General features: G+C 39.7%; 1 protein-coding gene across 6 annotated transcripts in view; it reads left to right on the top strand.

Moving 5' to 3' along the window:
• The first annotated feature begins 9,938 nt into the window (after window positions 1-9,938).
• Window positions 9,939-15,206, top strand: part of STK32B (serine/threonine kinase 32B) — a 175,462-nt gene continuing 170,194 nt past the window's right edge. For 2 of the 6 annotated variants that reach the window (XM_013179893.3, XM_048047002.2), the window contains exon 1: window positions 10,540-10,896. In XM_013179893.3, coding sequence (XP_013035347.1) covers window positions 10,833-10,896 — 64 coding nt within the window. In that variant the 5' untranslated portion in view covers window positions 10,540-10,832. Of the gene's footprint in view, window positions 10,476-10,537; window positions 10,897-15,206 lie in introns of those variants that run through there. The other 4 variants (XM_048047020.2, XM_048046991.2, XM_013179850.3 and 1 more) reach the window with 4 other exon arrangements.

Below are 15,206 nucleotides of genomic sequence, written 5' to 3'. Positions count from 1 at the left end.
CTCCTTTCAATCAACAGCAGCAGCGTCACAGCAAGCAACACAAGTAACACGTTTCCCTCCAAGCAAGCATGTTCTGACTTCATTCAGGCACACAGATGTGCTCCAAATCCCAAATCACCATCTCCCAGCCCAGCAAGACAAAGGCTGCAAACTGAGTTGAGACAAAACAGATAAGCAAGTTGAAACATTTTTCTTCTTGCAGAAAAGTAACCCAAATATTTGTACTTTGCCTACCTGTGGTAACCTCTGCTCCTTCCCATGGTCCCACAGTAGTGTTTCTCTTCTCTGGGCTGAGGGCCCGAGCCCATGGTGTGGGAAACACGACCATTCTCTGACTGGAAGTTGAGAATTCCTCATGTTTCTTGGGAGATATGAAGAGACTCCTACTTTTGGGAACCTTGGTACCAAAGGAAACAGCCTTGAAAAGCTGCTTTCATTGATATTAATCAAATTTTCTCTTCCAAGCAATAGAGAAAGGAACCATGGTTTCTTCACCTTTATTTCTTGAACTTCCAGTTCACAATTTGCTTAACTGCTGTAGCCTTGTTTTCCAACTGAAGGCACAATGGGGCTTTCATTAAACAGACAGAGAGACAGAGTAGATGCTGCAGGTCATTTTTACTTCTGAGCATTGGCGTTTGCTGAGCAGTGAGACCATAAGTAATTCCCTGCTAGGAAATGCTTGCTGAGAAGCAGAAGAGACAGACATTTTCATACGCACCCCAAAAAGGGTACTGCTAGAAGTTCATGCCGTATCTAGGGGTCTAGTAGGATTTATAGTTGCCCATGAATGCTATTATTCTCACAAATGCAGTCTGAAGCTATTTAAAAATATTATACTTAAAAAGAGGTAAAATCACAAATTCATAAAAAATAACACATTACATCATGCCACCAGATGTAGAAAATACTTTAGAATATAGGGCTGCACTACTTTTCCTCCTTTCTTTTTTATAGAAGGGTGTAGAAAGATTAAAAAAAAAAAAAGAATGTCAGAAAAGACATGAAATATGTAGAACATAAAGGGTGATGAGGACAACAGTGAAGGTTGCAGTAGGTCTGAAGAACATTAAAATCTGGACCAGTTTGTCATCAGTCTAATTTTTATATCAGAGCAGGAGAAACTCGGCACGAGCCCATTCTGCATTGAGCACTCTTTCGTCTTCTGTCTTGACAGATTCTCTCTTGAAGAACTGGAAGCACATAAGATATATAAAACACTTTAACAGACTATTATTATTTAAAAGTTTAATTACTTTTTAATTGAAAAAAATATTTTAAAATATTTAAATTGTTATCTTTAAACAAAAGCATAATTAAAATGTGAATTAAATTTGACATTAATTTACTTCTTTAAAATGTCATCACAGATTTCTCAGACAAAAATATGTTATTGTATCTAAATAATTTTTTTACATAATAAGGTCTTGTGACAGCATCAAATCAATGGAATCTACAGGGCTGCAAACACTGGAGATCTTAGAAAACCACAGATGTGATGGACATAACTGATTTTCCACTTCTGCGCGGACTATACTGTGTGGAAAAAATTCCTTCCCCTTACTAACTAAGCATGACTATTCCAAACTGTGTGTCCAATTGTACTCTAATGAGAAAAAAAATTGCAGTTGTGAATGTATGTTATCCTGCAGGTTTATCTTCAGGGGTCAGGTTCATTTCTCACAGCTGAAGGGTTGCTAAGGCCAGCTGATGGATACAGATATAGTCGGCTTGTGGCCTGCATATATGGACTGTACTGAAGACATTCAAAAGGATTCTGCTCTTGGTTCTTCTATGCAATTTTCTGTTTGAACAATTTTTTGAATACAACTTGAGATAAGCCTGGAGTGTAACACAGAACCAAATGCTGAGTGGTCTGTATATACCAGAGACTCCACCAACTTTTTTTCCATAAACTGTGTTTTGGGATTTTTTCTTTTTTTCCAAGAAGGAAGAAAAAAAGAAAGAACAGTAAATTCCACAGTCAGCCCACTGATATGCTGCTGCATGTCCATGATATAACTGCAGAAATTTCAATGGAGGACAAAAAACAAACAAACAAACAAAAAAAAAACCAACCAAACAAAACAACAACAACAAAACACAACACAGGAAATAGGGGCTAAAGCCTCTTTGAAACCAGGCAGTAAGAAGCCTGGAGACATCTTCTGTTACTGAATTAGCAGCTGGTGCAGGGCAGACCCAAGGTAAATTGCAAGGTGCCAGATACATAACTCCTGCTAGTTTTACCAGGTGCAATTAACTTATTGTTCACTTTCCAAAACCATGTCTCGCTCAAGCACTAGTAGGCCACACTCACAAAACATGTTTAAGCGTATCCCTCCTACCTTGCCTCTTTTGCCATCCTATTGCATTGATTATGCTCTAGTGTGCATGTGTTAAATGAATGTGCAGCAAACTCTTTCTAAGGGCAGAGAGATGCGATTAAATCTGACTGGTAAAACAAACAAACCAGAGGAAAATATACATCTTTTAGACATCTTTCTTTCAGCTACAGTCTTGTAGCTTTTTTTCTGAATATTATTATAAAGTGTTTATATTCTACTTTCGAAGCAATTAAGGTAGTGGAAAATGGTAAAATTATTAATTTCTAGAACACTTACAAAATTTGGAGTTCTCATCCATATTGCTCAGCAGACATGTAGCAACCTTCAAACTCTGTCTAAAGGTTCTGTAAATTTGAATGTGAATTTTGCCCCTTTGCTGCAAGCTTGAACATTCATGAACACATCTGTCAAGGCTTTACTCCACTCTGACAGATTTTAGCAAATAGCTTTAATGGGATATTTAGCAAATAATGGTTTTACTTATTTGACAAATCTAATTAATTTTGATAACATTTCCTTCAGGTGCCACTTTTGTGAAAAACTGTTTTTTTCTTTCTTTTATTGCTCAACTCTTGGTGTACAAAATCATCATGGCCCAGTACATACCCCCTTGGACAAACCTCAACTAACATAGGCTTTCTATGTGACCTTCAGTAGATGATTTATTTTTTCAAATTATGAGCTTATATTTTCTTATCTGTGAGATGAGAATGCATATCTTGAGCAGTTTTAGTGCTTTATGTCCAAATTAAAGGAAGGAGGGAAGGAGGGAAGGAAGGAAGAAAGGAAGGGAGAAAGAGAAAGAAAGAGAGAGAGAGAGAGAGAGAGAGAGAGAGTGAGAGAACATGTGCTATAATCCTGAGAAGCAAGGAGAGCTGTAAGTCACCCCGGCACCTCTATTTGGTGTTTTGCTTTAATAGCCCAAACGTAATAGCTCTAAAAGAACAGCCTCTTAACTGTTCTGCTAAGTAGGGCTCTTCATCACTTGAGCTACTTTCTGAGTTCTTGAAAGACACTCTGCAGGCTAGGAAAGATTGGGAAGTCTATAATTTTACATCAATCAATACTACTGATAAATTGCCAGTCACAGGAAAGGATGTGACAAAATACAATAGGACAAGCTATTAACAGAGAATCCCCAGTGTACCAGATATAGCTTTATTACATGAAGAAGGGAAGAAAAAAATCATTAAGCAGTAAAGCTTATTAAACAGCTAAGATTGAGGGGAACATAAACTACATGAGGCCACTATGGGTTGTGAAAGAGAGCAGCTGGGCTGTTTCATTGCAGGAAAATGGTTGCAGCTCAGAACAGCAGGGCACCCAGAACAGACTGCTCAAGGAAGCACTGGTCTAATCTGACCTCTTTTGGAATAATTACTGTGGGGAGAAGCAGGAGGTATGATGGGTTACTGACAGGTTCTTTTAGCATTTATGCTGGGAACAAGCCAATGTGTTATTCAGGAGACGTTCAGGGGCTGTATGTCTTGTCTGCTCTTGCATTGCCCTGTTCTTCTCCAGCAACACATACACTTCCCAACCTGTCCCTGGAACCAGTTTGCCTCCCTAAAGAAAAGGAAAGATACTTCAGATGTTTCATTTGCCCGTTCCTCAGTTGCAAGTACTCTGCTTTGAAAAAAAAAAAAAAGTACAAAAAAATCCCTGATGTAAAGACAAAGTGTGCAGTGGTCACGGATCATGAGCAGCAGGAGTGGAACTTGGGAGTCCCTGGTCTCAGTTTCATGCCCAAGCTGAACTTTGCCATGCTCAAGCACATGATGTTGCAGTAAATTGAACACAGTGAGGTCTTATGGTCTCTGAAGTCTTTTATCATATATGTTTTTACATCCTCAACTGGCTTAGAAAGATCCTTTTCTGACATCCCAAATACAAAACTACAGGCTATAACTAATACCCATACAGACATAAAATGTTCTGCCCTGCTTCTTACTGATGTACCTACATGCAGTGAAGACCAATAATCAGCTTTTTATTTTATTTTTATTTTTTGCTTAACACTGCTAACATCTTGACCCCGCTCCCAGCACAGAACAGACATAGAATTTTACTTTCTCTTTCAGTGGTCTTCAAACCTTTAGTCATACCAAGGAAGGAACTTACAGAAAAACTTTCATCTTTTTACAAAAACAAACTTTGTCATCTTATTTTTGTGCTGAGGGAAATACATAATAAATACTAAACTGAATTTTACAGAAATGGGTAAAAGCTAGAAAAGAATAAAAATGTTTCTATTTTAAGTGATTTCAGCTACATACTGCAGTAAAAATTGCTTAGGTTTATCTGTGATTTAGTGTAACAGTGTCAAATCACGAGATAGGCATAAGGGACCTGATCAGGCTATGACTAAAGCCAATTGCAAAAACATGACTCGGTAGTTATGTGTCTGAACTGAGGCCAGCAGTTCTGGAGCTGCAGTCATTCCTGATCTCTGATTCCAGTAACTTCAATTTCTTTTCACTCCTTGAATACACACAGGATGTTGGCTTAATTTCCACAGACAATTGCATTTTCTGAGAGACTCCAGTGGTTTGAAGACTGTTTCTAGAGCTGATGCCGTCTGGAATTGTGTTTGCTGTGCGTACAGACAAAGTATTCAGTTTTGATTACTTGGCTGGTATCACAGTATTGCATAGATAAAGGATGTATGTATGATAAGTAAGACTAAAACTTAGAAGTCCAAACCCAAAGCTCCTGCAATTTGGACCTCAATGTACCCAATGTACCGCAGAATGTATTCTCCCCTTCTTAACAATTTTGGGTTCTGTACAGAGAAATAGTTCTGGTTTCTAACACATCACTTTATGTCCAATGTATTGTAAAGCTGCTGAGGTCAAGGCCTTCTGTGATTTCCCAGGCTTAGCTCTCCAGGAAACCCCAAGTTTTTTCCAGGAAACTGTGCAGCATGAACACAGTGCATCTGTGAGAGGTGAGGAAGATAGCCAACCCAGTGATGTTTGTGACGCAGTGCTCTTAACCACTGTGTACACAAAGCAGCTGAAACCCTTGCACTCTCTGGAACTTGTAAACGAAATGCAGGGTGGAAAAGCTGGAATTATTTCATTGATCTACCAGAAATTTTGTTGCATCTGGGAGACTTTGACCCTTAGTGATTTTTTGGAGTCTGCTGTCATGAAATATTAGAACTGCGTAAGATCAGTGAACCCTGGTGTTTTCAGCAGAAGCTTAGCTGGGATCAGACACTTTCTTACTCTCTCCTGAAACACGTCTCAGCATACAGAAGGCCTCTGAGTAAAGGCTAAAGCTGTGCCGAGATCACACTGATGACATGCAAGCGAAGCAGCTGGCTAGCAGCCTTTTATAAAACTTACTGAATGTTGGTCTCGCTGTAAAATGGAGGATGGGAGCAGACACACTCACAATCTGGCCATGGGATTTGTTTCTGCACAACATGGCTACATATTCCATACTCCATTAACTTTTCTAAGGGAAAGGTTCAAACCCCTCTAAGTCTTCCTGCAAATGCATGCCTGGATGACCCATAGTGAGATTGGTTCAAAATCTGCTCAAACCTTCATTATGCTTTACATCTGTGTCTTGGGGATAGGAGTTAGGGCTGTTGGGGAAGGAGCAGTTGGGAGAGCAGTTTGGGAAGCCAAATGAAACCACTATCTTGCAAGGTCATAACTCTAGCAAAGTAAAGGGAGCTTTGATCTGTGCTCGGACCAATTCTTGCACCTTGACACTTGTGTGAGCATACCAGGTGATGCCAATTAGATTCACTGTTGCTCATGGCAAACCTCAATAAAGCTACAGTGTTTCAACACCCTCCTGATAGAACCTTAGGAGAAACAATTTCTTTCAGAGTCATCCAGGAATGAAATAGGACTCCCTATTTCATCAGGGATGAAATAGGAAATTTACATAGGTTTTGACATTTCTTAGGAACAGCAACCCTGAAGAGTGAAAACTGTTGGTGTCAATGTGTATTTCAGGTTCTTGCCTATTGCTGGCTTCTTTAGTGAATAATCCCAATACATAAATTTCCCAAAACACAAATTGTAAAGGGTAGAGGGCATGTTCCAACAGTGAACTACAGAAAAGATCAAAGTTTTCTTTCTGATTTCAGTATCTTCTGACTTTAATCACATCTTAGTGGGCTGAATAGGGTGGGGCAGCAGATGTGATTTGGAAGGAGTTTGGCAGCTTTAGCACTGCCCTAGCTGCCCCCCAGTAAGTAGCTATAGCAAGCTTAATGTGCTCCAGTGCAAAGTGAAAGGAGTTGGTTTAAACTGCAGGTCCTGTTTTCATGCTGAACTGAGAACTTGACTACAATGGAAGGTTTCTAACTCCTTAACCTGCTTGGACTTTCTCCTGAGAACAAAGCTGACAACATCACCAGTTAGTAGTTCTTGGTGAACTGGAAAAGCAGTAATATTTGTGCTCCTCCCTCACAGATTCCCACTTTAAAAATCCTACTTCCTCTTGATGAGCATGGCTGTGCTCTTTGTCTCTGCTATGTCAAAAAGAACTTACAACAGCAACTCTGACTCTTTTCAGGAAAGAAGCAAGCAGAGGTAACCAGCTCCGTGTGGGGACCCTACTGGTTTCCAAGAAGGGGACTATATTTAACCCATCATCTTTCATTTTAAAATAGTCATAATCATAAAGATGAGATACTTTTTTTAATATCTTGTTTGTTAACTCTGGGGTAGTATTCAAACTCCAAAATGACAGTGTAAACACTCTGCAATTTACAAATATTAGCATATCAACAGGATATGCTTTGAAATCAAGAACCGTAAGGTCACCCTGTAAGTCTCATCAGAAGCATTTTAATACAAAAGCTGTAATCACAGAATTACTGACTTTAAACTACTAAATTCCCTAAGGGAAGTTTTATAGTGCAAAGGAGTGTAATCATGTTTGATTTTCTTTATTGCTAACTCTGCATGGAGATCTGAAAAAAAAAAAAATCACTATTAATCTAAACCAGACAACATAGGCCTTAAATGAAAATGTAAAACAATGTCTTAAAATGATGTTCATGCTGATTGCAGCTTCTGATTTATGGGAAAAAAAAAAAAAAGTCTACTAAAATGTCCATTTTTCCTACTGTGTTTCTGCATATGCTATGCAGTGCTTATGTGCTAAAAATAAAAAACCTTTTTAAGATTAGAACTTGGTTTATCTCAAGCAAAACCTGGTGATCTTTTAAGAGAGCAGATAAGCATGGGAATTTGGATTTGGCTCTGGTCTTCAAAGACTTAGAAATTTTGACTTCTTGTAGCTTAGAAATCTCTGTTCCAGAAGAGTAAATATTGAATTATTCTGAAAAAAAAAAACAGTCTTCAGAGAGTTTTGTTGATACATACGCTGTTCTGATGTGGGATTTCAGACTTATTTTTGATTTATAAAAGCAATTGGAAAAACATATGAGTTCCTGAAAAATTGTTGTTAAATTTGGAGAAGATGCAGTGGCATTCAGGTTGTTTTGAGTAGCATTAAAAAAAAAAAAAAAAAAAAAAAAGAGAGATACTGAAGTTATGTGACTGTTCAGAATCCAGGACCATGTGAATAGGCAGCTTATATATTCAAGGCTTGATATTACTCATATTGAAATTACTGGAAAATTGCCATTGATTTCCTTGAGTCTTTGTTGGGCTTTGAGCACACACCTGGCCTTGATGCCCTCTGTTCCATTGGACACCATTAAGAAAATAACATTTGATTTAGCTGCAGAAATGCTGATGCTACCAGGAAGATGGTAAGTGTAATCCAAACAAATCTTTGTTTGGAACAAAAACACTGTGGCAGTGAATATATTGTATTGCCTTTAGAACAGCACAATTCTTGTCAATTGATCTTTTTTTTTTTTTTTGGTGTGTTTTTATAGATGACTGTGAAGATAATGTCTGTCAATATTCAAGTGCAGGAGTTATAGAGGAACATAAAGTTATCAGTAAATAAGTCGTGAATGAATGGCTCATCAATACTTTATTAATATATGTTAATTTTTCACATTTCACATTAACACAGTGTGCTGTTTGTCTTAACCGCCTAGCTATGCTGATGTTTAAACATAAGTCAGGAGTTTACACAAATGAAGGGCAAATGGATTGAAAAGCTGTAATAATCCAAATAGGAGTCAAAAAGACGTGTCAGTCTAGTAGGAATGACTATTTAATGGACAGAGACAACGCACTGCTCTGCAAGTTGTTAGCACTATTTTGGTTCACAGAGGGTCTTGTCATATGAAATCATGAAAGACGTTTCGGAAGACTCATTAGGCTCTCAGTCTACAAGGAAGAAGTCAGATGTAAAAAGAAATAGAGTAACTCTTGGATGCTGTTTGGAGTAATTTTTTTTTGACTTCATATTTTCTGCGTGCAAAGCAATCCCAAACTGCTCCTGCTTGTACCATGTCTGTATTCTATGAATGTGTTTCTTGTGCACAAAACAATCACATGGAAGATTGGGGGTTTACTGGCAAATTAGTTATTCCCTTTATTTGGAATGTCACTTTAAAGTCCTTTCACAAGAATTTAAGCAATTACATTAACAGGATGTAAGCCCTTGGCTCGGTTAGAAGGTAAATCTTAGCAGTTGAAATGTGTTAAACTATAAATGCAGTTCTCCTTTGCTAGTGCAAAAGGAAATGGATTAACTTAAAGCACCATGTTGAAAGGCAGTGATTTCTATATGCTACTGCTATCGTCTGCTTGAATGAACATAACCTCAGTAACATGATATTGCTTCTGTTTTTTGACTGGATGACTAAAGCTTTGAATGGGTGAGTAATAAACAAAAGAATAACAAAAAGCAAGTGGTGCTTTCCAGACAACATTTTAGATGAATAGTCGTGGATCAATGTTTTGAAAGCTTCCCTATTTTGCACACACTTTTACATGTAAATAGTGGCAATCCAGATAATTAAGTATGGGATATCAGCTGGTGATACAATCTGTCCATGTCTACTTATGGAAAAATATCACTAGGTCTGAATTTATCAGCTCTCTGGATTTGTAGATGCTGCAAGCTCTGAGCTCACAGCCACACAGCTCAGGGTCTCACCCACTGCATTCAATTCTAATCAATCTTTCCCTGAAAGGTTACAGCAGGATTATATTGGTTTCAAAGATAGGTGATGCAAGTAACACAGGTAGTTAAAACTCGTAAGCAGAGAGACTAAAAGTTCCCCTACTTCATATAGAATTTGTTCCTTTTTTTTTTTTCCGAAATCAGTTATTCTGAAAGAATGGTGGTAGATACCACAGGGGAACATTAGAGCCTCTTATTTATATGAGAATACACATCATTTGGCTCCTATCGCTTTAATCGCTTCATCCATTATGGAGAAACCAAAAACACAACTTCCATTTGGTTTTTATTCTGTGGGTTTACCCTACAGGAACTGCCCAGATTTTAACTTCAATACAATAATAATGTAGATATGCTTTTCACCTGTTTCCCTTTGGCACAAATTTCACAAGAAATCATTCCTATTCACCTCAAAAGCTGTGAATGGCAGTAACATTTTCATAAGCGGGGTCTGGTGGGCTGTTTCCCTGTATAAATACCACCAGGAATTCCTCCTGCCGGGGGCCTAACGGAGTCGCCGGGCTGGGGGACATCCCCGGGGGATGTCCGGCCGGCAGGTGGCGGTAGGGGGCTGTGCCGGGCCGGGCCGGAGCATCCCCGGAGCATCCCCGGAGCATCCCTGCAGCCGCCGCTCCCCAAGAGCCGGGGGCGGGTCCCAGAAGAAGGAGAAAGGGAAGGGAAATTTTCTCTCTTTTCCTCATCCCCTTTATGAACTCGGGGAAGTTCGGCCAACCGGCCCCGCTGCTACCCCCCCCCCCCCCGCTTTCCCAATCCTTAGCGGGGAGGGAAAAAAAGATAATCTCGACCCAACGCAGCGCTTGCACCCCACAAGCCCCCACCCTCCTCGGGTGCCGGGAGCCCCCAGGTGCCGGTGGCGGTGCTGGTGGTGCTCAGCTCCTCCGGGGGGCACTGATGTCCTCCCCAGCCGGGGGAGTGCCGCCGGGGGCAGCGCAGGGCACGGATGCCGGCCACCCTGCGGGGGGCTCCGCGCTCCCTAGCGGGGGTCTGGGAGGATAAAAAGCAGAGGGAGGATCCGCGAGGATCCAGGTAGATCCAGCTTTTACCGCTCACCAAAAGGCACCGGCAGCGGGACCTCCGCCTCCTCCCTCCCTCCTTCCCTCCCTCCTCCCCTAACTCCCTCCCTCCCCTGCCCCTCCGCGATGAGAGCCGGGCCAAGTCCCCGCGAGCCAGCAGCGAGCGCTGCCAGGGGCGCTCGGATCTCTGGCATGTCGCAGGGTGACCGCTAACCCTGCCTACCGAGGCTTCCCCCGGCCGGGCCGGGCCGGGCTGGGACCACGGCGGCGGCGGGCGGACAGACGGACGGACGGGCGGGCGGTCGGTCGGGCAGCTGCCCCGGCCCCGGGGTGCCTGCCGGCGCGCCCCGCGGGATGCTGGCGGCGGGGGATGAGGACTAACATGGGGGGCAGCCACTCCCACAGGGCGCCCGTGTTCGACGAGAACGAGGACGGTGAGTGCGGAGCTGTCCGAGGTACCCCGCCGAATCCCGGCGCTGCCGGCCTTGGGTTATCCTCGGGGCCGAAGGTAGTAGCATCCTCACCCTCAGCCGGGTGCCGGCAGCCTTCCTCCGGTGAGGCGTTTTGGCTGGATCCTCCAGCGGGCTGTTTTCTCCCGGGTAAACTCCCTGGGGATGGAGGAGGGAGAACCCACCTTTGTTTAGCCGGTCGCGCTCGTTGTGTAGGTTTTTGCTTTTATCCGAGCTAATCTGGAGTCTAGCACACCACGCTTGGGTTTTAAACACATGGTGGCAGGTGACTTCATAAACGCGTTTGTGAACCGGCATTGTTTTGGAGATGGATGCCTGCTTTTCTGTTTTCATTTGTGGTTGAGTCTTTGCCCACCTTCCCATTCTAAATGGTGGTGTATCTGCCAGTCACCGTACTTCTACAACCACCTTTACTTTCTGAAACTTTTTTTTATGTTGTTCTGTTACTTTGAGATTCCGCCCCCCCCCCCCCCCCCCCCCCCGTTAGATAATAAGTCAGAAGAAAGTGTATCCTGTAAAGTTTTTGGAAAGCAATGAGAAAGTTTGCATAAAACATGTAATTTCTTCACTTTTATGTGTTTTCATGTCATTTTCATAAGACAATTATGTTTGTCTGGGATTATGTGACTTTCAATTGCAATCATTTTGGCTTTTAAAGCAAAGAGAATACAGAACTTTTAAGAATCAGCTATTTGCATATTATTGGTAGAAATGTTTTTAACATTACTTATGGCATACATGTTGGTGCATATCTGGACAATTGAGACTTATTTTTGAATATATTCATTTCAACATAATTCCCAATATATTTTACTGAGAGGTGGTTGTGCCTCAGCAGACTATCACATTGCTTTGCCTTTCTGAGGCTGATAACAAATCAGAAACATTTATGCTCTTCCCTGTAAATTCAGGACATATGGAAACAATTGTATTGTTTTGCTAGTATGGAAGAAATATATTAAATGCTTGTAAAGTGTTTAAAAAGGTGAATACATATTTACTTGTGTTTAAAACACAGATATCATTCCCTAATGCTTGACAAATCCTGAAGAGGTATTTGGTGAGGTTTGGTTTACAAGACTTCATCATTTGTGTAGAGAATGGGACAGATTGTTCAGTAGTGGTGTGTCGTGATGCAATAGCTGTGATTTTCCTGTACTGGCATAAAATTTCAGTCATTTACTATAGGTCATGCTATGTAAACAAGTGAGAGAGAAAGAAACCATCCCCTGTTGTAAAATTCCAGTGTTGATCATTTATAACTAGTCGTGTAAATCTTGATGCAACACCCAAGATTGAAAGCACGGTGTTAATCTTGTCTAGATACCCTAAAGTAAAAAATAGCCATGCCTTTGCCTTTGTATGTTGACTGAGCTGTCTTGAGTTAACGGGTTCTGTGAATTATTACCACTTTTTTTTTTTTTTTTTTTTAAATAAGACAAGGCTGTGGTCAGTTTTTGAACAAAATGAACAAAGTTGAATAATGAATTACTACAGAGAAGACTTCCTGCTGCTTTGTTCTTTTATCTTCAGGAAAACATTTCTGTAGTGCAGCCATTACTAAGACCTAATAAAAACAAGAGCATAAAGTATTTATGGATTTCTATTAGGTCATTATTTATTCTTTGCTTGTTCACCCCCACCCCCACCCCCCAATATGAATATTCCTAACATTGTCTTTTTTTCTTGTAAGATATAATCCTTACCACAGCCATCTAGTTCAGAAGAGACCATTGCTTTTGAAAAAATAGCCTATTTTCTATACTATGTATGAATTATTATTCAGAATGGAATTTTTCCAAGTGCCTAAATGATATAGGAAAATATCTTGTCTTTGAAAATCCATCTTGCAAGTTTTAGTCCAAAACCAAACAGTATTTCATACTCCCCCTAGCAACTACAAGAGTCACTGTATTCCACAGTATTGGACTCAGTATGAGAATTTCAAAAAACACTGTAACAAAAGAAACTAGATTTGTTTCTTGAGACAGTATAATTTTGCTCAAGTGACAATACTTACCAATTCAAATAAAACTAAAATAAATGAGTTGTGTGTGAATATGTAGGTAAAATAAAAAACAAGGTATTTAAAGTATTGTGTGCAATGTCACAGCTGCCTCTTAATATGAGAAAAATGAGCAGAAAAAAATATTGTCATTTTATGTTCATACATAAAACATGTATCCATCATATGTCAGTGACAGATGTGGAATAAAACATGAAATTTGGAAGAGGCTTAAAACAATTTATTGTCACCTTGTAAATCACAGAAAAAGTTGCATATTCAGTGTACTATTTAAGAAACAAGTATATGGAAATAGTACTTGAAGAGCAGCCAAGTACTGCCTGACAAGCCTGTTCTGGGGTTACCACTCATACCTTCTGTCCTATGAAGATAGGTGTTGATCCACTGAGTAGATCTAAAAAATATAAATTGCTTGTAGAGTTCCCACTGTGCATAGGATAGACAAAAATAATCCAGCCAGAAAGCTGGAAGGCATGCTGGAAGCCATGTTGTTCCATCCCCAGTTATCACAGATACTGTAACCTATCATTATTGTACATTGATCTTTTCAAAGGCCACAATATATACCATTTTTAAACTAGCTATATTTGTTCTCTATGTCCTATTTTTGTTAGAAGGAGCTTGCAGAACCTCACTCTTCAAATGGGTAGAAACATCTGCTTTCTTGATTAAAAGTATTCTTGACCTATATATGATTTATGTTTATTTTAACTTTATTTTTGTTAGCTTAAACAGCTCTTCACCCTCCATAATGATTACTCAGTGTGTAGACAGACAATAGCAAAAGTCTCCTTTTACTCTTTTTTTTTTTTTTTGTAAGAAAACCTCTCCTAGTTTTCTCTTGTTTCTCCCACTTTTTCATTCCTCATGTCCCGCATCTCCATGTACTTGAACTCATCTCAATTACACACAGATAAGCCAAATTATACACAGAATTATAGGTAAGTTTTCACCAGAACCTTGTACTGGAAACAGTATCTCCTGATCTCTACTGGAACTTACTTTCCCAGTATGGCCTAAAACAACATATGCCCTTTGCATGGACATGTCATATGGATAGTTCATGGTCATCTTGTGAACAATTGGCTCACTAGTACCATGTTCAGTAATTTCCACTGATGAGCTCCAATCTGCAGCAGGAATTTTTGGTGTTCCTATGTATGTTACCTTGCACTTTGTACTGAAGTGGACTGAATTTCAGTCGATTTCTCGTGTTCAGATTCTCACTGAATCTAACCTCAACTTCTTTCCTTGTAATGCTCTGACTGTCCATTACTTTAATGTTTTGTATTATCACAACTCTCACTAGCTCAATGGCAGTTTTCCATATTTTGTGGACATACTAAATTGTATCATTTTCAGACCTCATCATCTTTGCTGTTAACCCTCTTCAGCATGATAATTCTCATTTCAAAATAATATTGTGTTCAGTATCTGCTGTCTTCTTGCATTTTGTCAGATAATCCTCAACTTCTTCAGCCTTGCTTATGCTTTCACTCTACTAAAATTCAGAAAAATGAAATCTAAGACAAGTGTACCGTATACGATATGAGTTTCTCATCAAAGAAAAGTATTTTATTAGTCTCATGCATCAACTTTTGGTAGACTCATGCTGATTTTATCTTATTTTTTCTTCTTAGCCTAGGTTAAAGCACAACAAGAGCTAGGAAAGTCCAGTGAACAGAATACTTTATTTGCCTAAAACTTACACCCTTGCTAAGAAAGGTCAATGAAAAAAATATGCGTCATTTCCTGATTTTCATTACTGTATAGTTTGGATAGACCATTATGTTTATGTTTGGTGTAGCAGCACCACTACCTCATCTCAAAGCTAAATGCTTTAATGGGTTGGAATTGCAAGACTTTTTTTTTCCCCAGACATTTTAAATTGTCTTCAAGCTAGATACTACACAGTTGTGTAGTCAGTTCAGTATGCAGAAAAAAGGAAAACAGTTTCATTTTGATTAATGTTGCTGAAGCAAGAGAACTTTGACTCTTTTTATCTGGAATATTTCCTCATAAAGAAAACAGAACAGCTTTCCTCTCCTGAATATGTGTTTCCAGAGGGAAGGAAAAGGAGTATATCTTTCCTCAGATTCAGCTCCTGGGAAATAACAATAAGTTCATAAGAATAGCAATAGAAGGCTGCAAGGAATATTCACCATTGGTAAATGTTACTTGCAAATTCTCAGTAAATATCATGAGTAACAAAAATGTTAGCAATAGCCTGGTGAGTCTAAGGAATATC

The sequence above is a fragment of the Anser cygnoides genome, chromosome 4 (genome assembly GCF_040182565.1).
Source record: "Anser cygnoides isolate HZ-2024a breed goose chromosome 4, Taihu_goose_T2T_genome, whole genome shotgun sequence".
In the NCBI taxonomy this organism is placed as follows: Eukaryota; Metazoa; Chordata; class Aves; order Anseriformes; family Anatidae; genus Anser; species Anser cygnoides.
The sequence above is the reverse complement of the archived record's forward strand: the minus strand, read 5'-3'. Positions and strand labels throughout refer to the sequence as shown.